Below are 27,273 nucleotides of genomic sequence, written 5' to 3' on the forward strand. Positions count from 1 at the left end.
AAGGGGCACACGTCACTTAGGCTCACATTTCCCTGGCCAGAGCAAGTCATCCAGCCAAGCCTGATGTCAAGGGGGTGGAGAAGCATAATCCTCTTACCGGGAGAGGCAGCAAGTAATTGCAAACAAAAGCACAACCTACCATCAAAGGCTTCTATTAACTCCACCTGAAGGTCACCCCACAGCACACAGACCTCACAGCTTCCCGCTCATCTCAGGTCAAGGCAGGGAGGGGCTGCAGGTTGTCTTAGCAACACAGGTGTGTGTTTTCATTTCCTTAGCTACAGCCAGGACACTTGGCCATATGCACATGGCAATGCCATGGGGCCTCAGCTTTAAACCAGATGCACACCAGGCCCTCGGGAGGTGCACACTCTAATGTCGCTTGTCCAGCTCCCTCAGTAGATGACGGGTTCCTTGAGGGGATGGCTCATGTGGGGCATCCAGGGATTTTTTCCACGTCAGGGCCGGGATCTGGAAGTACTGCCCGCCCCAGAGCAGGCCCTTGTCCTCCCGTGGCTGATTCCTGTCCTGGAAAATGCTTCCTGCTCCAGGAGAGCAGAGCCAGGGGAGGCCTGGGAATAACGAGCCCCAGCAGCAAGGTGCACACAGCAGGACAGGGAGCCTGCGGCCTCCCTTGCCCTCTGAGGCCCACCAGTGCCTGCTCCTAGGAGCAGCTCGTGGGGCTCCCACAAGTATTGTCGGGGTGCGTTCTCAGAGCAAACACTGGGTGTCCGCAGGCCAGAGTGGGGTGGGCAACCCACGTGCTGCTCCCTGCCTCCTCAGTGCTGTGTTTGCTCTCTCCATCTCCTCGAAGGCCACCCCCACTCCCTTCTCAGTCTTCAAGGATGAGCTTCAGCCACATCTCTGCTAGAAGCCGTCCCGTCTACTCCCGGCCTGCCTGAGCCCTCCCCCTGCCACCTGCAAGGCTCATTTCTGTACTTAATCACGTGCACCTGCGTTGTCATTGATCTGCTTCACGGCCTTTGTTTCCTGTGAGGCTGTAGCCTCCACAAGAGCTGGGCCTCCTGCTCCAGCCACCATGCCCTTTCCCCTGGGGGGCCTAGCACCTGCGCTCCCCTCATGAAACACTCTTTCCCCAGTTCTTCTCACGGCCTGCCCGGCCTCATCATTTTCAGCTCAATGTCACCTCCTTAGAGAGGCGGCCCCTGGTCACACTTCCTAGGGGCCACCCTTCTTAGTCTCCATCACTGAACCCCGTTTATTTCCTGCGATGATCGTCCAGTGTGGTATCACGTTGATTTCTTCATTTACTCACTACCTTTCCCCCTCCCTCACTAGGACGGAAGCTGTGCAGCCACACAGCCCTGCCTGGTCTGTCTGCCACAGTTCTCCCTGCTGCCTAGACCTGGCGTTTAGCTGATGTTCAAGGCATTTTTGTTGAATGAACAATTGAGTGAATGAGGAACTGGCCTGGCTGCAGAGGCTGGCCCCAGAGGGGCCACTGGGTGGTCCAGACCCGTGTTCCCAGAAGGAAAAGTAGCCTCAGCCCTAACTTCCTCGATGGTCAGTACTGGGGTTCCCACAGTACAGGGGGGTCCACCTTTGGGGGGCTGTGTTAGTTTCCCAGGGTTGCTGAAACAAGTTGCCACAAATCTGGTGACTTAAAGCAACAGACATTTATTCTCACAGTTCTGGAGACCAGAAGTCCGAAATCAAGAAGTTGACAGCGCCCTCCAGAGGCTGTAGGGAGAGCCCTGCTTTGCGTCATCCAGCCTCTGCTGGCTGCAGCATTCCTCGGCTTGTGACAGCATCTCTCCAGTCTCTGCCTCCGTCTTCACACGGCCTCCTCTTCTACCTGTGTCGTCTTCTCTTCAGTCTCTTATTAGACACTAGTCATTGGATTTAGGGCCCACCCGGATAAGCCAAATGATCTCATCTCAAGATCTTTAACTCGAGCAAGTCTGCAAAGACCCTTTTTCCAAACCAGGTCACATTCCCAGGTTCCAGGTGTCGAGACTATTCGACTTTCCATAGGGACCACGTGAGCCCTCCACCCTTGGGAAGGAAGGCAATACTCAAACACCCTCTGTTCCGGCCGAGGCGGGCACGGCCTCATCACGGACCTGGAGGCACAGGAGCGGTTCACCTGTTTAGGACGTGAGGCCGGCTCAGGAGGCGCTGTGCAGCACGAAGCCCCAGGAGCACTGCCAGCCACTGACAATGCTGAGAGATTGCGTTCCCATATCACGTTTACTTATAAAACTTGACTGCTAACATGTCAACTAGTGAAATTCTAATGTAAATGCATATCTCCTTGATACATTTCCAATATACTCTCATATCCCAGAAACTTATTCTGTGATGGTGGAATTTGGCTTCAGCCAAATCTGAACACTCAGCCATTTGGCACCTGGTGAAACTGTACCATGTGTACCTCTGCCTGGACACTGATGCTGTCCTGGAACAGCTGTGTGCTCAGTGCGGGCGCAGAATAAGTACTCAATAGGAAGTTTCTGAATGGATACATAACAGACCACCCCTAAGCAGCTCTTGATCCCATTTCAGGGAACTGAAATATTTGAAATCAGTCGGATATTTCCTACACAGTGATGGGGAGGGAGGAAGAAAGAGACCCTGGAAACCCAGGGATCATCCTGACCAGAAGAATGTCAGGATTTCGCTTTGGGCTCCTGCCTCAGGGCCTTTGCACTCGCTCTTCTCCTTGCCCAGAGTTCTCCTGCCCTGCTAGGCTGGCTCCCTACTTCCTCAGCTTTCTGTCACAAATGTCACCTTATCAGAGTGGCCTTCCCTACCTCCCTTTGCAAAATGCAGCATGATTAGTGCTGCTTGCTGCCCACCCCTCCTCACCCCCAGGATGCCCTGTTCCTTTTCTTCTGCTTGACTAAGTTTCTCACGGCATTTGTAATCAGCTACTTACTACTGATTCATTTGCTCACTGTCCCCCTCACTAGAATGTCAGCTTTATAAGGGAAAGGATTTGCTCTGCTTTGCTGACAGAAGTAGACCCAGTGCCTAGCCTAGTGCCTGGTATGCAGGGGGTGCTCCATAAATAATTGTGGAATGAATGAATGAATGAATGAGGAGCCTCAGTCTGGGGAGGAACCACGTGAGCGGGTCCCTTACCCTGGCAGTTCCCCAGGTGGCTGTGTCCTGAACATCGTGCACACACTGCCAGGGACACGAGGGGCCAGGTGCCCTTGTGGAGCTCTGGGGGCTGGAGGCTGAGGGGGCTGAGAGTGAAGAACACAGAGGCTGGTGCTCCCCGGGCTCTCCCCACTGTGTACAGGCACCTGCACGGCTGTGACTTCACCCAGAACACGATACTCGGGGAAGGGGCTGGACGAGCTCCGGGAGCAACACCTCCCTGTAGGCAGACCCAGGCCTGACCAGGGCACTGGGGCTCCTCTCCCCCGGCCCCACCCCAGGCTGCTCTGTGGCCACGTGGCAACTGCCACACGCGACCTTGAGAGTGAACCTCCCCTTTCAGGGTCATGTAAGTGACCACAGGAGGAATTTGCTGAATCCAGGGTGGAATTTGAAAGTCTGTGCAAGGAGCAGTAAGACTCCTGGATTCCCTCCTCCACCAGCCAAAGACCGGGATGGAATTCATTTTCTAGAGACTTCAATGGAGAAAGAGTTTGGATCCGGGGATGGCTGGGTGAGGCTCCACTGAGAAAACTCTGCCCTCACACAGAGTCTTCAACCTGGTTTATCTGTCTCTCACTGGTTACTACTGATACATTGCTAAGGATGTTTGGGAAAAGCCTCCGTTTAGGCTAGTTTACCTGCTCTAACAAAGCACGGTATTCATTGGATTAACACAGCAGGGCTTGGTTTCTGGCTCACAGAGTCGCAACGTGGGTGTCTGGTGAGTGGCCTTTCATGAGATGTTTTAGGGTGCAGTATCATTCACTTTTGGGGCATCACCATCCCCTAGGGCTTCCGCTGGATCCTTAGCATCCCGCCAACGGCGGGGGCAAGAGGGAGAACATGGAGGATCGAATGGGGTTAGAATATAGGGCCTAGCCTGGAAGTCACCATCATGGCTTCCATATTTCAAGGCCCCACTTACCTGCTGGGGACACTAGTGATCTCTGTGTGTCCAGGAGGCACAGGAAATGGGGTTTGGTGAGGACACAGCAGTCTCAACATGAAAGGAAAGACCAAAATATGCAGAAGAAAGGACTCAGGGAACAGACATAATGCAGGGAGCAGGAAAAAACTAAAACAATTTAAAACATGAAATTGACATATTTTGAAAAAAAGAGAGGATGTTAATTTGCTAAAATTAAAATAGGATTTACTTTAAAGGAAATGTTCAGCGAATAAGAGAGCTTTTTGAAACTGAAAATCAAATAGTGAGATTGCCCATCTGACTTTGACCTCCACCCAAGTGGAGAGTCAGGGGCTGCTCAGAGCACCTTCCTGACAGATGAAGGGTCCTGGGGGCGAGAGAAGAGGGGAGGAGCAGGATGCAGGAGGAGCCCAGAAACATCACAGGTACACTGGGCACTGCCTCTCCGACAGCTGCAGAAGTCACCAGGCCCACGTTCTTCACATGAGCTTCTTCCGGAAAACATAAGAACCTGGGGTTTCCCAGGGGACAGAAAAGGAACAGAAGCACAACTAGAGGCTGAGGAAGGAACCTAGGGCACGCACAGGTGCTAGAGACTTGAGGTTAACCAGAACACAGGGGCGTGAGTGCCAGGGCAGCTGGTGAGAGATCCTGGGCATTAGGCTGCTAACAGAAGCCACAACCCCTACAAGGAGGGCCAAACATGGGCTCAGGGGAAAAATAGAGACTCCTTCAGAGTGGGGCGCTATGGGTCCCACAGTCCTGCTGGCTCTCAGGTAGAGCTGCCGCATAAAATACAGGTCACCTAGGTAAAATTGCTAAATCTGCTGACTTTACCTTGAGGATTCAGTACCCCACCCCCTGGCCCAACTGACATCACAACCAGAAAACTCAGAATCCTCCAGGCTTGTTAAGACCTCAGTCAAGGCCTGGGGCAGAGGCCAAGATCTCAGAGAGAGAGAGAGACACACACACACACACACACACGCACGTACACAGAGACACACACACACACACACACAGAGTCTGTCTAGAGCCATCAAAGCCCAGCTCTGGCTCAGCTGTTCTGTTCTCAGGGACCAGGAGAGTTAGCCCTGCTGATGGAGCAAAAGAGGGACTTACCTGGGAAAATTGACTGTATCACCGGGATGATAGGAGAGCCGGTCACCCATTGTTTTCACGTCTAAGCAGTCCTGTTTTAATCCCAGACCAGTCAATGCCTGCCTCATCCTCAGGGAGGTTCTCCATGGTCACTGTGAGGGTCAGTCCCAAAGATGGCCGTAGATGGACACCCAACCTCTGCTTGCCACCGCCTCTGGCCCCAAAGTCTTTAGTCTTCTTCCTTGGCTGATGACATGGTTCTCTGCATCAGTATTTGTTAAACATCTTGAATTCCTCCTCATTCCAAGATGGAATGCTCAGAGATGCCCCCTCTTCATGGTGCCCCCCATGGTGCAGGGGCCACTCAGGCTAGCAGACAGGAGAATACAAGCCTGAGTCCCAGCTCCCCACACAGATGGGCCTGGTGCAGTGACACCTGGGGTGCAGGTCCCCTTAAGGCTCCTCAGGAGCTGTCACCCTGCAGCTGGAGGAGGCAGCAACCAGGAGACAGGGGTTACTCTGAGGCTGGGGGGTGCAAAGGCCTGCGTCAGGGGCAGGCCCTCTGTCTGGCCTCAGTTTCCTCATGTGTAAAGTGGAGGGGACGGATTAAATGATCTGTATGGTTTCCCGAGCTCCATTTGTCTAGAATCGGGAGATGCCTGAGGGAGATTTGAGTGTGTCTGCCTGGCATGCAGTGGCTGTCCATGAAGGCTTGATGTTATTTATAAAGCTAATGATAAAAGGCAGGGGGCAGTGGCTACCCTGCATCACTAAGTAGGGGCTGCTTTATCCTCGTAGTGGGAGGTGCATACCAGCTGTTGAAAGGAGCCTCCTGGGAACTGACCAAGACCCTTTCCCTTGTCTGGGTGAGGGGAAGGACACTGGTCCATGTTTTCCAGGCTTTTAGCTTCTGGTGGCCCCAAAAAGGTGGAAGGCCCCACAGGGGGACCCCTGAGTGTGCTGTTTCTGTATGAGGAGAAATTCAAGATGAACACTAGGTTCTGGTGCAGAGAACAACATATCTCGTTGCCTATAGGAGACTTGTGGAAACCACCAAATTGGAGAGAAAGCAGAGGAGAGGCCCTGTGTCCATCAGAGACCGTCCTGAGACCCTGAACCTCACAGTGACCATGGAGAACCTTCACGCAGATGATGCGAGAACTTACTGGGGTAGGATTGAAATGCACAGGATGACGGATGGACTAGATGGACTCACTCCTCACCCTGTGGTCCAGGTGGTGGTGTCTGTCTGCCCAGGTGAGACCCTCCCACTCCAGGTCTGGGGCTGAGGTCTGAGGACCCACATTTTTATACCTGAGAAGCCCTCAGGGAAAAACAGCAAGTCCAGCTCTGGGTATTGGTGACTTGAGAGGCTGTGTGGTTGTATTTGCTTGTCTGTGTGTGTCCCTGTGTCACGCCCGGTCTCTAATGATAACACAGCGAGTTGGGGCCAGAGGGGTCCCGGCCAAGAACAAGCAGGGAAACAGCTGGCTTTTGGGTTCTGAGATATAGAATTCCTCTCTGTCCTCATGGCCCCAAAAGGGCTGCTGTGGCTCACGACCTCTACTGTCCTCTCTGAATGGCCCAAATTTGGGAGCATTGGCTCCCCTCAGCATTCCAGTGTTTAGAGGTGGTCCTCCTCTTGGCCTCAGGTGGCTGGTCTTCAAGAAGTACAGGAGATGGTCCAGGCTCTGAGAAGGCCCAGAACCCAGTCTGTGGCTTTGGATGTCCCTACTTCAGAAATAGAAACCCAGGCCGCCCTCTTCTAGGTCTTTAGACCAGAAAGGGTTGCATTTTCCAACCAGTCCTGTGTTCACTTACTCTTGGGGAAATTCCGGAGCAGTGTCTTTTGGTATAATGTGGCATAACATGCATGAGCCACAAAAAATGCCTGTGAGGAAGCCCCAGGCCCCTCCCTGGCTAAGGCAGAAGTGGGGATGGGGCAGCTGGGGACTTGACGTTCACTGGAGGCCTGTGTTCTGGTCTGCGATGTCTTCCCCTGGCCTGCGAGGTGCTGTGGTCGGGCTCAGGGGAGGAGTCACCTGGCTCCCCCCAGGCCTGAGGCTGGCTTCAGGGAGCCCTTGGCCACATATCATCCCCCCACCCCCTCTCCAGTGAGCGATTCAAAGCCCAGCCCGTGCTTGGTGTGCGGAGGGGACAGTTAGGAGGAGAGACTGCGGGTCGGATGGGTGTCTGTCCACAGAGAGTGCCACAAGCCCAGCTGCAACTTGTCCCTCCCCAGAAGAAGTTGCCAGACTGAACCAGGCATGGAGGGGTTGCTGTCACACACCCCAGAGTTGCCTACCTCGGGGGGGAGGTGCCTGAGGACCTGCGACCCTTCCCCTGTGGCTTCTCCTCTCGGGAGCCAGACCCTACTGGGCTGGAGCTCTGGGCCCCCGTGTCTCCCTCCTGCTTCCCTTCCCGGGTCCACGCAGCCTCTGCACCTCCACCCGGCCCAGCCCTCCCAGGACATACAGGACAGGGTCTTGCTGTACACTCAGGACCCTCCATTTCTTCTTCCCACACATGTGGCCTGAGAGGCCCTTCTCCAGACTCCCGCTTCTGCCCCAACTTCCCCAAAGGGCCTCTTTCTGCTCTTATCCTGACCTCTCTCTTCATCTCAGGCTCTGACCTTCTGTTTCTCCCTGGGAGCCGTTCAGGGCTGGGAGTTTCCACCTTCCTTGCCAGATGCAGCAGCTGCTACTAACACGTATTGAAGACTCGCTGTGTGCTAGGCTCTAAGCTAAGAACCATGTGTGCTGCATTCCACTTAATTTTATTAAATTGGTAAACTCATTATATTATCTACTTTACATATGAGCAAACAGAGGCTCAGCGAGGTTAAGGAAGTTGCGCAAAGTCAACCAGCCAGTTACACGGCAAAATTAGATTTCAAACCCAGGTAGTCCGGCTCCAGAACCCACGCTTTTAAGCAGCACACAGTACTGATCTCCAAGTGAAGCGGTGGGGGAGAGAAAGAGGCAGGAAAACAGAGTGGTTTTAGGATTTGCCCTGTCTGCCGGAAGCTCCCCCTGGCCCTCAGGGGCAGCCCGCAGAGAGTAGATTGGAGGCCCAGGGAGGGGGTGGGGCACAGCTGGGCAGGGAGGGACCTGAGACCACCAGCTGAGAGGTCAGTTGCCTGGAGCGGGAAGAAAAGACCCAGGGGCATCTAGAGGACTCATGGGTGGGTTTCAGGGGCTTCCCACAGGGAACTCAAAGTCGCTGAGCAAAGGTCCCTGCTGCAAAGATCAGGGCTTGGCTTGGCCCTGCGGGGTCTGGAGGGTTCATGGGACACGGGGCAGCTCCAGGCTGCACAGTGGAACATCTTCCTCCCATCCCCTTGAGAAAGGGACTATAGGTCCTGGAGGAACCAGATCCCACCCACAGAGCTGAGGGGCTGGGACCAGAGCGGGTGCAGCCACAGGTCCTGGGGGGAAGAGCCACAAAATCACATGGTTGAGCCTCTGTGGAATGTCACATGGTCATTAAGAAACACCAGCATGCCCCCGGCCCAGCGCTGAGGAATGTGTGTGTATGTGTGTGTGTAAGAGCATGGGGGAGAGAGAGAATTAGTTTGCTATGGGGCAGGACTGCCCGGGTCCCTTTTGCCCTCTCCCTACTCCATGCTTCCTCCCATACCCTTTCACAGCCCAGCCCGTCCAACTGTCAGGCCTGGCGATGAACTGGAGAGATGGATGACAGCACCCCCTCAGTGGTTGGCTGCCCTGGCCACTGTCCCTCCCAAGCTTCCTGCCACATGGGTTACAGGGACACAAGACCTGAACACAGGGAGAGGTAAAGAGAGGAACATCTGAGGAGGCAGCTCCCTGCTTGTCACCATGTCCCCCACAGGTCCCTACCCAGCAGTGTCCACTTCTTGCCCCTGGTCTTCCTGGAGGGGCCCTGCTCCTGAGCATGCTCGGTGCTGTCCTCTGGGTGAACAGGCCTCAGAGGGGCCCTGGAGGGAGACAGAGTCAGTCTGACCAGGGGAATCCACCATGCAGCTCACCGTGCCCATGACAACCTGTCCAGAAACACAGACTCTCAGACAAGAGGGGAACAATTTTTGGGCTCCAGACTTTGAGACAAGAAATGCGCCAACACTGTGATTACAGAGGGGACACAGCCCTCTATGTAGGAGTGACAGCCACCCCATGTCCCCAGGAAGCGGACAAGATCTGGATTCTTCCCCCTTTGAACAACCCAACATTCTCCCCACTTAAAAATAAACAACAAAAAAGTAAAATTTCTATGATATGATGATTTTCCAAAGAAAAGGTAAAATCATCTCTCTATATAGATGTAAAAATGAACATGTGTGAAAGATTTTATTCAACTCATTAATCAGTGAGGGACCAATCAGATGTTATACCTGGTTCAAAAGAGAATCCGAAGAACAGACACCTGTATGGATCCACATGCCAATGGAGGCAGAGCTGTGAAACAGCCTCCGTACTCTCGGGATCGGGTAATCCAGGGGCGTCCCCTAGAGTCTAGACAATACCTGGTTTCCCACTGATACACAAATATTTCCCTACACACGTCTCTTGACCTCACACTTTCTGCCCTACAAATCCTCCTGAAACTTCTTAGAAAGGTGTGTACTCTGCTCTCACTGTCTCTACCTTCGCACCACCCACTGGCACACTCCTCAGCCCACTGAAACATGGCTTCCATCCCAGCTCCTCGGAGTCCCCGGTGATGGCCTTGTCAAATCCACACCTCAGTCCTTAAATGACTTGACCTCTTTGTAGCCCCTCCTCCACTGCCCCACAATTTCTGTGACTGAATTCTTCAGGTTTTTCTCCTATTTCTCTGACTGCTCTTAGTTTACCTTGGGAATGTTCTTCCTCTTGAATTTTGTCCACTCCTGAGACTTCCATCCTAGGCTGCCTCTTCTTACTCTCTCCATTTCCACTGTGTGGTCTCATGGCATCCACAATCTTATTTACCATCAGTCTTCTCACATCGTTTACTTCTTCACAGATTTCTCCAAAGTTTCAGATCTATGTATCCAACCACCTACATGCCATCACCTCTGCGATGTGTCATCGGCATCTCAACCTATCCCAAATGTGTTCTTCCTCTCCCTCCTCCTCCCAACTGGCTCCTTCTCCTGAGTTCTCAAGATCAGTCCATGGCATCCCCGTCCCCACCACTGCTAGGCCAGAAACCCAGATGTCACCCTTCAAGCCTTCTTCTCCCACACGCCCCATGATTAATCATTCAGTAATTTCTGCAGATGGTGCTTCCCAAATATCTCTGGAATTTGTCCCCTGGTCTCAATACCCACTGCAGTTGCCCGAGTACAGGCAGGCTTATGATTTCCTCTGTGTTACTGCGCCTGCGCCCTAATAGTCTCTCTGCTTCCAGTTTGCCCAAATCCAGTCCATTTCCCATACTCAAGGCAGAACGATCACTAAAACCACAACCACCACACCCTTCAATGGCTCTTATTCTTCTTAAAATTAAGTCCAAGAACATCAACAGAGCTCTGAATGGTCCAGCTCCTTGTCCTGTGGCTGTAGTGGAGGGTGCTGGGCCTGTAACAAAGCACAGACAGGGCCACAGAGGCCCCATCCCAGCGTGGGGATGCAGGGAGATCCTCAGAGGCAGAGATGAGCCAGTATTAATGTGTTTCTTTATTCACCCAGCAAAGAGAATCAATGTGGACTATTTCAAACAAACAAAGAAACCAAAGGGTTTGGGTAAGTAGGGCTTTTCCAGAGAAATACACACGAATTGATAGAATTTTTATATATCAGCGATAGACCACTTAGACAATTCAGTGGGGAAAAGGATTTACAATGGCAAAGAAAAATATTAAAAAGGTTAGGAATTAACTTAAGTAAAATGTGAGACAGGTAAAAAAAATTCTATAAAATTCTATTGAGAGATACAAAGAAAGATTTGAAATCTGGGTAAATAAGGCAAAGATATTACTGTGCTCTGTTGGAGTGGAGGGAATGAAAATAGAGAAAAAAAGAATTTCTTGTTTAATGGGGAGGTCCCCTGTCCTAACTGTGAAGTCTATTTATCTGCTAAATACTGTCAACCTGGATCAAACCGGGAGAGGATCCTGAGTCATCTGCCAGATACAACATGGAACACTCAGTTAAACTTGAATTTCATGCAATATTTGGGACATACTTATACTGCAAATCTCTTCATTTATCTGAAATTCAAATTTAACCGAGCGTTTTGCTTTATTTCTCTCTTCTCCATCTGGCAACCCCAGCTGTGACCCAATCTACACGGCCTCGAACCTGAGCAGGTGACAGTTCTCTGGACTGCTGAAAGGCCTGTGCAATCCTCCTTGTTTAGAGCAACGTGTTCAAGGGGAATAGAAGGTCATGGAGGAAGCAGGAATGACCTCACAGACACTCATTTTAAACCTGGAGGACAGCGGGGGAACGAAGCTAGCAAAGAACTGGGCAGACATGCCAACTTTTGTATTTATTTGTGGACTTTTAGAAAGAGAAATACAAGAAAACACACAAAAGCAATATGTACACATCGTGGAATATTATAAAGCCATGAAAACAAAAATCTATAGGTGTTGATATGGAATGACTCTCCAAATACAGTAAGTGCAAATAGGCAAGCTGCAGAACAAGATCCATATCATGATTTGCTTAATTCTTTCCCTCTTGATGGACACTTAAGTTGTTTTCAGCTTTTTGCAACTACGTACAATTCTGTAATGAATATTTGTGCATGTGTGGCTTGATAGACATTAGTGAATAAACCTGTGGGATAAATTCCTATGAATAAAATAGCTGAGTTAGAGATCTGTGCATTTTTCCAATTTTGATGGGATTATCAAAGAGGTTGTAACAACACTCTTCTCTAAATATGTTAATAAATGCCAACCCCAACCCCAACAATAGGTATTGTCAATTTTTTATCTTGAGCAATCTGATTGGCAGACTGGGCAAATTGATCACACGTGACCTGGACCCTCAGGTAGAGGAGATTGCTGCAGATGCGGGGGATGAAGGAGAGAGAGGAGAAGAAGGGGCAAAAGTGACTCTGCAAATCAAAGAGCCACTAGGCAGGTGATTCTGTGTACGCTGAGAACAGACAGGACACTGCCCTCAGTGGCGGGAGGGGGACGTCCAGGCCGCAAATCTGCTCCAGCTCACAGCCCCTCCCAGCCCCCTCTCCTCCTCACACTACACTTTGGCAAATACCAACTCTTATTCAAAAGAGAAGCAGCACCTTCAATAGCTTGTAGGTTAAAAGAAAAGAAAAGAATAAGCAAAAGGCAAATAAAACATATCTCATGAGGGAAAAGATCCAAAGAAACAGAAAAATAAGCTCATATAAATAGTTCTATTCAGTCTCAAGGAAATGATAGACAATGGGATTTATCTAAATAAACAAACAGAGCATGATACCAAATACAGAGATGAAAAGCGAGCAGCAGGTCTCGGGAAAGAAATGGAACAGGAGAGAGAGAGCCGACACTGCTGGGAAGAAGGAAGCAGGGGCTAGAAGCACAACCCAGCGATCCGCGTGACTGGAAACCCAGAGATTGGCGACTTTCGGGAATTACATAAAATGAAGTTTAAAGGAACATGATAGAAAAATGCTTGGAGAGGCAGACGTAGCTACAGGAGCCAGAGAAAGGCGATTCCACTAGCGCACACTGGCTGTTCTCTAAGAAGAGAAAAAATAGGCCAGAAGTAAAAATGATTTAATTGAATTAAAAACTATCCTGAGATAAAGAGATCTTGCAATCCGCAATGGAAAACCCACGCAGTGTCCCAGGAAAAAACCTGATATTGAGGATTCACACCTAGAATATTCTAAAGTTACAGAACTTCAAGGATACAGATAGAGTCAGATGAGCTCATGTCAGAAAAGCTATCAAGTCAGAAAGAGTAATCGTGTGCACGAAGGAAAGAGGCTCCCCCAGAGGCCACAGCAGCACCGCATCCCAGAAGACAGGGAAAATCCACACGTTCTGAGGAAAAGACAGGACAGTCCAGGAATTTTGCACAAGGATTGTTGTTTTTCAAGAAAATTCCAGTAACAAATGTCCTTATGTGTATAACAACTTATAAAATACAGCACCCACGGCCCTTTAAAAATAGAAAAACTACATCATGATGAAATTTTACCAACAAAGGAATAAGTTAAATAATGAAAAAAAAAGCAGCTATGGTGAGCAATGAATATTTAAAAATAGAAAAAAGACTAAATGACCATGGAAAATATTTACAGAAGCAAACACAAATATCATAAATTCAAAAACTACTATACTAACAAAATCAGGGCTGGGAAGAGGAGGGTGGGCAAAGGGTAAGAAGCTAAAGTCCTCATCTTTTAGGGCACGGAGTCAACAGATAGTTTAAATGTGCTGTTAAAACTAAGGTGATGACAGCGGGGCACAGGGCCCAAGCAGAGCGCAGAGGGCGTCCAGGTGAGGGGCCGCTGGGCCTCACGTCAGGGCCTGAGCACGGTGAGGACCGGCCCCTGCGTGTCCTACGCTGCTCCGCCTGGCCTGGGATGAGGCTGCTTCTCCTGCGCCTGGTGGGCTGTCCCTCTGCTCTAGCGGCCTCCCGTTTTGGTCTGGAAGCTGCCCAGAGGTAAAAGTGCAGGAGAGGAACTTGAGAGGAAGGAAGCAGTTGTCCCTGTCTCTTTACAGAGTGGCTCCCTGGTGTCCGACTCCCTTCCTCCACAATTAACCATAGGAAAAGCTTACATCCACATCGGGAGATCTTACCTAGGGCTCTTTGGAAGGATCAGGAGACGTCTCCCAGCCTCAACCCTCCCCCAGCCACCCCTCGCTCCCACTTGCCAGATCTGTTCCAGCTCCAGCGTCTGATTGATGGATTACTCCGCAGTCCCCAAAATGCATGGGTTATCTCCCTGTGTACCCCAAATGAGAGTGGCAGCCAGACGGAATTCTCTCAAAAGAGGCAAGAAAATTGAGAGGTATTAACAGGAAGGGTTATGGTGACAACGAGGGCATGAGATGCCATCTCATCTTCAGGTGTGCAGCGTCCGGGAGGCGAGGGAAGGAGGGGAGCCAGGCTTTCCTTCCCCACAAGTGGCAAAAGTGCATCAGAGTGGGGATCCCCGAGTCTTCTGTCCACTTGTGGATTCAGGTCTTCACTGTGGTTGGCACATTACCTGGGTTTAGTTCAGTTTTTCTATTTTCGTGGGGTCTAGAGGTTTGAAACTCATTATTGGCTGAAGCCCTGAACCCCACAGAATGCAAAAGAAAGTCCATTAACATTGTAGGTAGCTCACAGACTTGAGATTATATATGTCCTCAAAGGCATTTGTCTCTACTTGTATTTTCTACTGCACTGAAGGTCTCAGGAAGAAGGATGGCCAGGGCTTTACAGAGAAGAAGGCAACCAGAGCGAGTCCCAGAGGCCCAGGCATCTCAGCTGTAGATTCCTGGGGACTGGGGGACTGTTTCCTGAAGCAGGGGCCCATGTTGCCTCTAGAACCACAGTCACTGCTGACCACAGCCATTTCCTGATAAAAACTTCTTTTTCTTCTGTTTGAGGGTCTTTCTTTCTGGACAAGACATCGATGAGCTACTGGTTCTCGTGACCGAGCTGACTCTGCATCCCCCCAGAGTTTCTCTGAGGCCTGTTCACCCAGAGGACAGCACCGAGCATGCTCAAGAGCAAGGGCACCTCCAGGAAGACCAGGAGAAGGAAGTGGACGCTGCTGAGCAGGGACCTGGGGGAGGGACATGGTGACAGGAAATAAGCTGCCTCCCAGGCCCCCTCTTCCCAGCTCTTCCTGTGCCCAGGTCCTGGGTTCCCATAAGCTATGTGAGGGCAAGCCTGGGACCCCAGGCTGACAATGGCCTCCACTCCCCCAAACTCTCCTTCCTCACTTCTTATTGGTCTCACCCTTGCTTGCTCTACTGGGAGGGACAGGACTGGTGTCCTTAGAAGAAGAAGGAGAGATTAGGACATAGACACACATGAAGGGGAAACCACGTGCAGACGCAGGGAGAAGAGGGCCGTCTACACGCCAACGACAGAGGCCTTAAAGGAACCAACCCTGCCACCACCTTGATCTCAGACTTCTGGCCTCCAGAACTGCGTGAAAATTAGTGTCTGTGGTTGAAGCCGCCCAGCCTGTGGTACTGTGTTAGGGCAGCCCGAGCTGACTAATACAAGGACTTATTCATCACTATTAACAGAAATCTGTAGAATATATTCATCAACCAATTAATTAATTAACTCTATTTGGTACATTAATTATCTCTCAAGTATAAGTACGTGGAGGGTGGAGAGCTTGATTATTTTGCTCATTACAGTATCCTCTCATATTCCTTAACACAGTCATGGGCATGAGTGGGTGCTCAAGAATGATTTTTGAATAAATGAATGAATTATCCATCTCATGCTGATCAAAAACCCTAACTGGTATTTACACATGGCTTTGATTCATAAAATGAGGATACTCCTTAGCTATTACTAGTGAAGAGCAATTTGGTAGAAAGAAACTTTCAAAACAGAAGACAAATGGGAGAGGGGAAGGAAAAGGGTTCTCTGGGCGTAGAAAGATTGGGGATGCCCCCTAGCGATTCTGTGGGAAGGCCCAGCAACAGGAGATCATGGCAGATCTAGAAACAAAGTCAAGAGGGCCAAGGAGAGTGAAGGGAGAGAATGAAAGGGCCCCTCAGCTTCTAGAAAGTGCCCTTGGCAATGGCTGGGCAGGGCACTAAGAAGCATGAGCGAGGCTCAGCTTCTCCCTCTGCTAAATGGGAGCAGGCGCGTCTGCCCGTGGCTCCTCACGAGGTAGGGTAGGCCAGGTCAAAGAACTAACAGGATAATGGACAGGAAAGCCCCCTGTGTGCTGCCAGGTGCTACAGAGATGAGAACTATCGGTATCACTCTTCTCGCCATAACAGTAATCAGGGGAAACAGGTCTTCCCTAGGCCCTCCCTGTTCTCCCAGAATTTGTACCAAGAGCCACCCCTGTCTCCCCACGACCCCTGTGCCCACACACACTGGCCGTGCCATCCACATTGACTGCCTGCTTGTCTGTGTCCCACACTGAGCACTCGATCTCTGAGCTCCATGGGGGAGACTCCATGTCTATGTTCCCAAAGCTCGACACGGTGCCGGCCGTGGAGAAGTTCCTCAGCGCAGGTGGGACGGATGAATGAATGAACCAACAAACCTACAAACTGCATGAGCTCCAGCATGAAGGATCTGGGGGTGCTCCAAGGACACTGTGCCGCCTGAGAGCAAGTGGGAAGAGCCCCCCGGCATCGTCAACCTCCCAAAGGAGCCTGAGGGTCCAGAGACAAGCTCTGGCTGGGACCTGGGACTACAAAGCATCTCCCCATTTGAGCAGTTTGGGCCAAGTGGGCACAGGGAACAGCAGTATCAGAGCTGGCTTACCTGCTGTTGGAGGGGTGGCTGGTCACAGTTGGGGAGACTTGGGTCTCTTCTGGGGTGACTGGTGCTGTGGACGTGGTGTTGGTGGTGGGGGTGTCCGACACTGTAGTTGGTGCTGGGCACACAGACCAGATTACACACTACTCTCCCTGCTAACCCACCTGCAGCCCTGCACGTGGCTCTGAGCCTAGGGGCTGAGGGCTGCCCTGGCCTGAGGAGCCTGGAGCAGGGCCGTGAGGAGGGGCCTAGAGCCTGGACCGCTCACATCTCCCTGGCCTCTAGGAGACGCACAGCCTCAGAGGCAGGTGGGGCTGGGCACAGGTCCAGGGAGGATGTCAAGCAGGCCCTAGGAGGGCTAGAGGGGGCCCAGGATTGCTCAGGACAAGGAGCTGGAGTTCAGCTGGACTTGAAACACTCCTGCTGCTTATGACAGGGCCTCGGCCAGTGCCTCCCCCTCTCTTATTTATCCAGCAAGGACAGGACCAGAATGGGGCTTGCCTGGCGGCTAACGCACCCAAGATCTGTGATCTCTAAGGTCAGGACCAGCCCTGGACAAAATCATGAGGTTCAGGAAGAGCCTTTACTTGGGGCAACTTATTAAACTTCCACGATGGGGACAGTTACTTCTCAGGAATGTTGTCAGGATTTCATGAGACAATGGCCGAGCTGCGCCTTGCCAGTGCAACAGGCCTCACAGGTTCCAGGGGTGGTGGGGGCTCTGTTGACGTGTGCCCCCTCCTTGCCACAAGTGCACTGTGAGCTGGTGCTGCCTGTCCAAGGGTCAGCAGAAGCAGCGCCCAACAGATAAACTCGTGCAAACTGAGGCCCTGCGACCTCTGAGCTGCCCCTCCCACGAGTGCTTGCATTCTAGAAGGACTTAGGAAGAGAACATCACTAAGTCCAGATGTGTGAAAGGCTCATGATGGGATGTCAGGCACCAGGAACAGCCCTTTGACGGTGGAGGCCTTTCCAGACCTCAGGAATTAACCACAGAGCCCCGACTGTGCTGGGCCTCTTTCCCCCTGAGATTGGATATGGAACAGTGGTGGGAACAGAAGCTATGAAGTCCCAGGCCCAAACTCCACAAAGAGCAGGGACACCTGGGCACCAGAGGTCCCAGGAAAGCACTGGCAGGTATTGGGGTCTCTGGGTCCCATGGAATGGGGTCCCTTTGGCCCATGGACTGAAACCGAGACCATCACCTTGATCTCTAAGGGCAATACACTCAGGCATTGAGCTGTGCAGAGAAAAAAACTGTGCCCAGAAAGGCTTGATCCCTTCCTGGAGGAGGCCCTGGAAGCCACGAGAGCATCTAAGAGAAGCCCAGCCCCTCCCAGGACTCAACCACCCTCTGTGACAACTCTCTCTGAGTGACGGTTAAGTCACTGGAGAGGGACCTCAGGGACCAGGACAGAGCAGGCCCTGAAGAGACACATCCACACATCACACCCTTACCTGGGTCAATGGTCACTTTAACTTTGTCCCCCAGGTCCACTCCGGTTCTCTCAATCCCACACCAGTAAGTGTCCGCATCATCTTGTCTGAGCTCCTCCATGGTCACGGTGAACACGTGGTCTCTCTGATTGTCCATGATCGACACACGGCCCTGCTTCACCATCTGCTCTGACCCAGTGGTTTTAACAAGGATCGTGCAGAGATTCCAATCAGCTCCTCGACACCACCACTTCTTGTAGGTCTCCCACCCTTGGCCATAGCGACACTGCACAGTCAACGAGCCCCGCTCCAGGCCGCTCACTGCTTTTGGACCCCTGATGGCAGATAAACCTGGAAAACACAAATCGGGTACCTGTTATCTCCCACCCTGAGGGAGGGCCACAGCCTCCTGCATTGCAAATAGCTCCAATAAATCCCAGGGCCTGTCGAGTTGAATAGCAGTTGAGGAAGGAATACACCTTCCACAAGATAGATCTTTTGTCCTTTAAAATTCTACTGGGTCAAACCACCAGGAAAATCACCTATGAGCACAACTACAGATCTCAAAGAAACAAAAATATTGACACTGAGCAATAATAGCTTCCTGTAATTCACCCGCTCCCCTTCTCTATAGCCAGTAAAACTTTATATTTCAACCAATGTCCTTTTGCAGCCATCTCTGTTATGCTGGTCTGATGGGGAGGAAATAACCGAGGGTCCATTTCCCCAGGAGGATGATCGCTTCCCTGACTTTGTATCAATGACCTCAGGAGGTCCGGCAGAAACATCCACATCTCATGGCTGTGGTGAGGCTGTTCCTAGTGGCTCTGATGGCTTCTAGTGGTTCTATAGTAAACCACCCTGGCAAGAATGCCTTTGAAGTTGACCAAAACAGTGGTGCCAACTGGCCTCCATGTACTATGGAATCCATGTCACACAATCCCATTTTCTTCCCATTGAATTGCTTTGGTTCCCTTGTCAAAAAGTAAATATGTGAGTTATTTATGGATTTTCCATTCTGTTCCATTGATCCATTTGTCTATCCTTATGCCAGTCCATACTGTCTTGAATACTATAGCTTTGCTATAAGGCAGGTATTATAGAGTGAAGCAGAGTTTTCTTATAACGTGCTTTTCTTGTTCTTTCGTTCATTTTCTCACCTTTGAAAGAATCAGGATACAGAGAAATGCTTCTTTACTGTGGGAAAAACAACACTTCAAGCACGATAACAAATGGCAGCTTGGGCCAGCCCTGGTGGCCTAGTGGTTAAGTTCGGCAAGCTCTGCTTCGGCAGCCCGGGTTTGGTTCCCAGGCACGGACTTACACCACTTGTCTGTCAGTGGCCATGCTGTGGTGGCGGCTCACGTACCAAAAGAGGAAGATTGGTAGTGGATGTTAGTAGCTCAGGGTGAATCTCCCTCAGCAGAAAAAAAAAAGTGTCACTGATTGTATTGTATATTTTCGAGTGTTTTCACGTCACCAGTTAGCATCTTTTCATGTCAGCTTGAAGAATTCCTTTCAGCATCTCTTGTAAGGCAGGTCTAGAGGTGATGAATCCCCTTAGCTTTTGTTTGTCTGGGAATATCTTTATTTCTCCTTCATTTCTGAAGGATAACTTTGCCAAATAGAGTAGTCTTCACTGGCAATTTTTTTCTTTCAACACTTTGAACACATCATTTCACTCTCTCCTTGCCTGTAGGGTTTCTGCTGAGAAATCTGCTGATATCCTAACAGGGGGTCCTTTGTAGGTTACCATCTTTTTCACTCTTGCTGATTTTAGGATTCTCTCTCTGTCTTAGATTTTTGACATTCTTACTGTAATGTTTCTTGGAAATGGTTGCTTTGCACTGATTGAGATAATGGGGTGATCTATTAGCTTCTTGAACTTGGATGTCCAAGTCTCTCCTAGGTTTGGGAAGTTCTTGGCTATTATTTCTTGAAATAAACTTTCTGCCCACTTCTCCCTCTCTTCTTCTGGAACTCCAGAGATTCTGATATTTGTTCTTTCAATGGAGTCCCATAGTTCACCTAGGCTTTCTTCACTTTTTCGTTGTTTTTCCTTTGTTCTCCTCTCACTGGGTTATTTCAAAGTTCCCATCCTCTAGCTCACTGAGTCTACCTTCTGTTTGGTCTATTCTGAGGTTGATACTCTCCATTACATTTTTTTTTTCATTTCATTCATTGAATACTTGAGTTCCAGAATTCATTTCTTCTTTTTTTGTTTTTAAATTTTTGTGTGTGTGAGGAAGATTAGCCCTGAGCTAACATCTGTTGCCAATCCTCCTCTTTTTGTTGAGGAAGATTGGCCCTGGGCTGACATCCATGCCCATCTTCGTCTACTTTATATGGGATGCCGCCGCAGCATGGCCTGACAAGCACTACATTGGTGCGTGCCTGGGGTCCAAACCTGTGAACCCTAGGCTGCTGCAGGAGAGTGCACACACTTAACCGCTACGCCACCAGGCCGGCCCCTCATTTCTTCTTTTTTATAATTTCCGTGTCTTTATTAAATTTCTCATTTTGTTCACTTATTGTTTTTCTTATTTCATTTAATTGTCTTTCTGTGTTCTCTTGTGGCTCATTGATTTCCTCAAAACAGGCATTTTGAATTCTTTATCAGGTAAATTGTGAAAATCCATGTCTTTGAGTTCAGTTACTGGAGGATTATTGTCATCTTCTGGCAATATCATGTTTCCTTGGAGTTTTGTGTTGCTGTTTTCACATTTGAAGTAGCATCATCTCCTCTAATCTTTACTAGTTGCCTTCAAGTGGGAGATATGTTTCTTTTTCCTGCTTATATCTGGGACTTTCTCCAGTCTTGTGTGGATGTACCTGCTCCTTGCTTCTTGCTCCCTCTTGGGGCAGATCTCTTAAGCATATGTGTTCTCTTGATCTTATAACTCGCCAGCCTGGTTGCCTGAAACCTCTCTTTTGTTTTCTCACAAGTGGCACTACAGTTCAAGTTTGTGCTTTGTCCCTTCTCTTCAGACACCAGCCTGTTTCCTGAGTGCACTCCCTTTCTACTGGAACCACTACCGCACTCGGGAGCATGCACGAGGAGCCAGCTGCAGAATGGGAGAAGGTGTGGATTTAGCACTTGGGACATTTGGAGTACCCATGGTCCAGGTGGTGGGATTCTCAGGTGAGGGTTTCCTAGCAGCTTGTGAGCTGACTTCGTGCAGAGTCCTGAATGCAGTCAGCAGGAACCACTTCCCTCTAATGCCCTGTGACATTCTTATCTGCCTCTGTCTCCATCTCTTCCTTCCCCACAGTCATGGAGCTTCTGCCTCAACACTGGGTGCTGCAGGAGAGAAACGGGTTCCTAAGGCAGCATCCTGCACAGCTGGGGAGCAAGGCACTCACTCACTGCTCTCCCTTTCCCTATATGTCTTGACATGAGTACAGCCATGTTTGGCCGGTCCATGAACCTACAGCCACCAGCACACAAAGAAATATAAAGCAGCTTTCTGTGTGGTGGGAACTGGCCCTTCTCCCACAGAGATAGTTGCAACTTGTAAGATTACAAGATTACGTCCACGGGCGTCATAGCCTGGGACGGACTGGCCATCTGTGGAGCTCAATGCACGTACACAACTGATAACCATTTGTACGTGAAGACACCAAATGCTTACTCTGGAAATTACTCATACTATATAAGCTGCTGGAAACTGGGGCCTGATGAGAGTCTTGCCTGTGGGGGGGACGCCTTGCCCAGGACGTCTTTCGATTGGCACTCCCGCCTAGCCGTGTCACTTAAAGGGACTCTCCCCGATGTAAGGGCGTGGATGTTGTAAGTACCCAATCTGATGTTTCTCTCTCGATCGATCTGATGTTTCTCTCTTTGATCGATCTGGTGTTGTCTCTTCTTTTTATTGACCTATTATGATCTATTTGCTGACTTTCACTTTTACCCTTCTCTATATAATAAAGTGTGCATTCAGTCCATTCGTTTGGGTTGGAAAGTTCCTTTTTACGCCTCCGATTGAATCCATCGAACCTCTTACAACACCATAGGAGAAGTTGCCACTGACCAGTTCAGCCCCATCCTGTGCCACCTTGGGGACGAGGTGGCTCTAGCCAAGTTCCTCTTACCTTCTCCATGCATCCAAACACATATTTTTGTTGTTCCAGTGCAATGCTGAGACCTCTTTTCCAGAATCCTGGATTTGTACAAAGGTTCTCTCATCCATGAGTGTCTGCCCAAGTCAGCACTCTCCAGGTTTTCCCTGACTGTGGCTGAGAGGTGCAGGGGCCAGTTCAGTGGCTCCTGCTCTTCTGCAGCCCCTAGCGAGATCTGTCTGCCTACTTCTCAACGCACAGGTGGGTGAGACTCCTCCCAAGTTCCTTGGTGGATGGTGCTGGACGCCACAGCTCTCACAGACGCACTACTGTTCGTTGATGGATGCCAAATTTTAGTTGTTAAAAAGCAGGGACAAAAAGGAGGGACCTCTTATGCTGCCATGATGCTGATATCACTCTGTCTTGAATCAACATTTTATAGCTTTAAATGTATATATTAGGAAAGAAAAAAGGGCTTAAATTTAATAAGTGAAACATCTATTTCAAAAGTCAAAAAAATAACAAGAAGTAGTAGTAGAAGAACAAGAAGAAAATAGAAGGAAGGAAATAGTGAAGAAAAGAACAAAAATTAATGAAGTAGGAAATAAAAGGAAAATACAGAAGACCAACAAAGCCAACAATTGTTTTAAAAGAAACCGCTAACAAGATATTCATGGTAGAAAGAGAGGAGGTCTAACTAATCAACATCAGGAATGAAAAGAGAGACACCACCACAGATCCTGCACAGATAAAAAGATAAGAAGAAGATAAAATAATATGGGGATAAGATAATAAAAGGATATATAAACAAGTTTATGCCAATAAATTTGAAATTCTAGATGGAATAACGAGTTCCTAAAAAAATTAGCACAGAAAGAAATAGAAATCCTGAATAATCCTAGAACTATTTAAATAAATCAAATGCATTACTAAAAAATTCCACAAAAGAAAACTGCAGGCCTATACAGCTTCAATGGAGAGATCTACTAAACATTTAAGGAAGAAATAATGTCCATCTTATACAAAAAATTGTGGAACAAAGGAAAAGAGGACGCAATCTCAAATCTATTTAATGAAACTAGCATAATCTTGATGCCAAAACCTGACAAGGACAGTGCAAGAAAGAAATATTATAGCTGAATGTCACTCATGAACATAAATGCAAAAGTCTGAAAACAAAAACCAGCAAGCAGAATCCAGGCATACATAAAAAAGGTGATACATTATCCCCAAGTCAGATTTATGCCAAGAATACAAAATTGTTTGGATATTAGAACACCAATAAGTGTAATAACAGTATGCCATATTAACAGAAGAAAGGAGAAAAATCATATGATCATCTCAATAGATGCAGACAAAAGTATTTGACAGAATTCAACACTCATTCAGGATTTTTTAAAAAGTCTTAGCAAAATAAGCATAGAACTTCCTTTATCTGATAGGGATTATCTATCAAAAGCTTCAGTTAATACAATTAATGTGAGGCATTGGTGTGTATTTTATAATAATGTGTTAACCTGGACATTGATGTTTTATGCACTTTTCTGTACATGTGTTATTTTCCACAATTTAGAAAACTTGTATGAATATTATAAACCAACAGCCAATTATGCTGAACAGTAAAATACTACAGGCATTCCAATTGAATCATGAGCAAACATGAGTTCCCAATATATACAGTAACCTGACTCTGCAAGTTCTGTCCAATGTCGCGAGATACAGAAAAATATAAAACTTATACTTATTGAAAAAAAATGACAATATTGAGAAACAATTTTAAAATCTTAAATTAAAAACTGTTTTAGTTCAGAATTGAAGTTAATAGAGTGGCTAAACAAACAATAAATATATAAAAATCAGTGACTTTCCTATAAACCAGTAATAAACACTGAAAAATAAAGTAGAAAACAGCTCATTCATATAGCAATAGGAGTCTATTAAGTACCTAGGAATGACCTTGAGAGAAACAATCAAGACTTGTGTAAAAACACAAACAATGAAATTTTACTGAGAGACATAAAAGGTTTAAACAAAAGAAAACATATATTATATAGATCCTGAATGAAAATGAGATATATTGTAAACATTCTGCTTCCCAAATGAATTTATAGATTTGGCGCAATCAAAATCAAACCAGCAAACTATTTTAGAACATATATATAATCCACATATATAAAATGTATATATATTACATACATATATATAATACTATATATTATATATAATATATACATATATGTAATCTAGAGATTATTTGAATAGATGAACAGGTGAGAATTTTCAGCATTTTAAAAATAAGTAATGAGGAAAGACTTGCTCTGCTAGACTTTAAAGATTTTATTTATTTATTTTTCCCCCAAAGCCCCAGTAGATAGTTGTCTGTCATAGCTGCACATCCTTCTAGTTGCCGTATGTGGGACGCGGCCTCAGCATGGCCAGAGGAGCGGTGCATCGGTGCGCGCCCAAGATCCGAACCCGGGCCGCCGGCAGCAGAGCGCGCGCACTCAACCGCCAAGCCACGGGGCCCGCCCTCTGCTAGACTTTAAAACAGTATCAGGCCATAATAAAGAAACCAGCTTGGAAATCTAGTGAGAATAGATAAACATATCAACAGAATAGTCAATAGCCTAAAAACAGGCCTGGTCTATTGAAGAAGTTCACACGCACCACAGAAGACTAAAAAGCTAAGTGGGGGAGGGGAGGGTCAGGACGCTGTCGCCTCTCAGCGAGCTCCATAGGTAAATTCAGGGAGATTAGGGAGGTCAGCATAAAACAGCAAATCATTCTTTAAACTAGAAGAAGATAGAAGTGAATCTTTATTAAAATCTCTGGATCAAAGGGAGAACTTTTTCTAAACTTAAAATTAATGAACGACATCACACAGGAGCCAGAAATCTGAGAGTATACAAATGTAACACTTGGACATACCAATAAAAAGACTGAATGTAGGCAGCCTCCAGAAGCTGGAAACAGCAAGAAAACAGACCATCCTAGAGTCTCCAGAAAGAACGCAGTCCTGCCAACACCTTGGTGTTAGCTCAGCATGACTCATTTTGGATATCTGATCTCTGAATTGTAAGAGAATAAATTTGTGTTGTCTTAAATTAAAAAAAAAAGACTGAAAAGGCAAAGAACCAATTGGGAGAAATATTAAGAACGAATAATACAGGTAAGAATTAACATCTTTTCTCTTGATAAAGAGTATATACAAGAAAAACATTAAGATCCCATTTAGAAAATTGATGAGATAAGAAGAGGCAAGTCACGAAGAGGAAATTCAGGCAGATAATAAAATTCAAAATGTTAAATCTAAATAATCTAGTTGATAAAATATGTTGAAGACAACGCCATTTTTCTCGTATCAAACCAAACAAGTGTTAACATATCGCTGACGCGGGTGAGGGGGTGGGCACAGGGAGAAGCTGCTGGTGGGAATGTAAGTGGTTCAGCCCTTACAGAAGCAATACGGCAGTTGTATGTACCAAAAATATTCATGACCTTTGCTCCAGTAATTATGTTTATAGGATTTGGTCCTCAGGAAAAAATCAGAGAGGCTAACAAAAATGTGTGCACAAAGATTCATTACATAATATTTATAATAGCAAAAACAAAGAAAACAGGTTAACTTCCATCATTTAGGGAAATAATTAAGTATACAACGAAATATAATGCAGACACTGATAATTACGCTTAGAAATGTAAGTCAGAAAGAGAGCCTTCCTCAGGAACCGAATCGGCTGGCAGCCTGATCTTGGACTTCCCAGGCTCCAGAGCTGTGAGAAAATAAATTTCTACTGTTTAGGGCACCCAGTCTAGGGTATTTTGCTATGACAGCCCAAGCTGAGTAATATACGCATGTACCCCTCTTAACCCTTGTTAACTTCCAAATTAAGAGCATAATAACATGCAAGTTTCTCCAGTAAATTTTCTGCGTGCAAATCTCCCTATCAGAGTTTTGTCTCCTACATATATGATGAATAAGTCAATGGATGAATAAACGGGGTCACTTTATTTCCCGTGATAACCTTCTTCCCCAAAGAGACTCTCTCTGCATGCTGCCCCAAGCCCTGTGGTTCCAGTTCCTCAGTGGCACTCACGTGGGAGGATGAGAAGCAGCAGAGCTGGGGCAGCCATATGGTCCTGCCTCCCTAGCACCTGTCTTCTCTAAGCATGAAGTGCCAGCTGCCCCCCAGGGACTTGACATCCAGCCCAGAAATAGACACCTAGTCCCTGGTGACACCGCTCTGTACACGTTTTGGCTGTTGCACTAACTTCACTGGGAGACCGTCTGGTCTTTTGCTTGTCTGGGGCAGAAACTCAGGCAGGGCAATGTGTGGGTTGAGCAACACCCCAAGAGCCTGTCGCACCCTGGTTTTGCTGCTGTCTTCCTCCCTGAACTCTGAGCTCTGTGGAAGGAAACTTCTCAGCTCTGGCTGCCAGTCAAGACTAGTTGTGGAGGCTTTTAAGCAATCCAGATGCCTGAGCTCTGCCATGACTCAGTGGGTCTGAGCTGGTACCTGAGCATCTGTGCTCTTTAAAAGTTCATCAAGGATGGATTCGCTCATCAGTTTGTTCATCTGTTTGTGTAGAACAGCCAGGGTTGAAAAACTGTCTTTTAAAGGGGAGCATTTTTTTGTTTTGCTTTTTGTTGGTTTCCCAGCACCTTACATAGAACCTGTGAGATAGCAAAAATTTGGTTTTTATTTAACGAATAAGTGTCTGGATGAATGAATTGGCCCTGCCATGTTCCCTGACATGTCCCCTTCCTTCAGGACACATGCTCTCTGTTTCCTGCCCAGCCTCGGTCATTCCAGTTGCTTAAAGCCCCAGCCCCACTCACCTGGAAGGAAGAGAAGGAGCAGAGGAGGGGCCAGCCACAGGGTCCTGTCTCCCATCCTCAGTGATAACAAGTGCCCAACATCCTTCAAGGACTTGAAGCCAAGGTCAGAAGTGAACGCCCTGAATCTCCTTCAAGATTCGAGTGAAGCTGTTTGAATCTCCTTTGAGTTTCTCTCTCGTTCACTTCCTGTTGTGTCTACACCTACTTCCCCATTTTATATATTAGGAGAAGGGGGTATCATTCCTTACAGTGTGTGGTGGGAACTGTGTCAAGATCTCTGTGCACGTGGGAAAGGAAAAGGATCCGTGCCTGGTCGGGTTTGCACATGAGGAGGCAGGGGATCTCTACCAGGAGGAGCAGGCAGAGCTGGCAGTGGGAAGTGTGGAGAGGAGCTCCAG

At 48.2% G+C, this 27,273-nt stretch overlaps 1 protein-coding gene and 1 pseudogene across 1 annotated transcript; one reads left to right on the plus strand and one right to left on the minus strand.

Moving 5' to 3' along the window:
- Nucleotides 1-4,804: 4,804 nt before the first annotated feature.
- On the plus strand, nucleotides 4,805-9,178 carry LOC106802238 (CMRF35-like molecule 2; annotated as a pseudogene).
- Nucleotides 9,179-10,707: 1,529 nt separating this feature from the next.
- Nucleotides 10,708-26,998, minus strand: CD300LD (CD300 molecule like family member d). The gene is made up of 4 exons (XM_087441524.1): nucleotides 26,876-26,998; nucleotides 17,998-18,327; nucleotides 16,546-16,657; nucleotides 10,708-14,863 (listed from the first exon to the last, which is right to left on the minus strand). Exons 1-4 carry the CDS (start codon nucleotides 26,928-26,930, stop codon nucleotides 14,716-14,718), a joined length of 645 nt encoding a protein of 214 aa, XP_087297650.1. The 5' UTR covers nucleotides 26,931-26,998; the 3' UTR covers nucleotides 10,708-14,715.
- Nucleotides 26,999-27,273: the final 275 nt, after the last annotated feature.

Source organism: Ceratotherium simum, chromosome 16, assembly GCF_057802395.1.
Source record: "Ceratotherium simum simum isolate JZ-2026a chromosome 16, ASM5780239v1, whole genome shotgun sequence".
NCBI classification, from domain to species: Eukaryota; Metazoa; Chordata; class Mammalia; order Perissodactyla; family Rhinocerotidae; genus Ceratotherium; species Ceratotherium simum.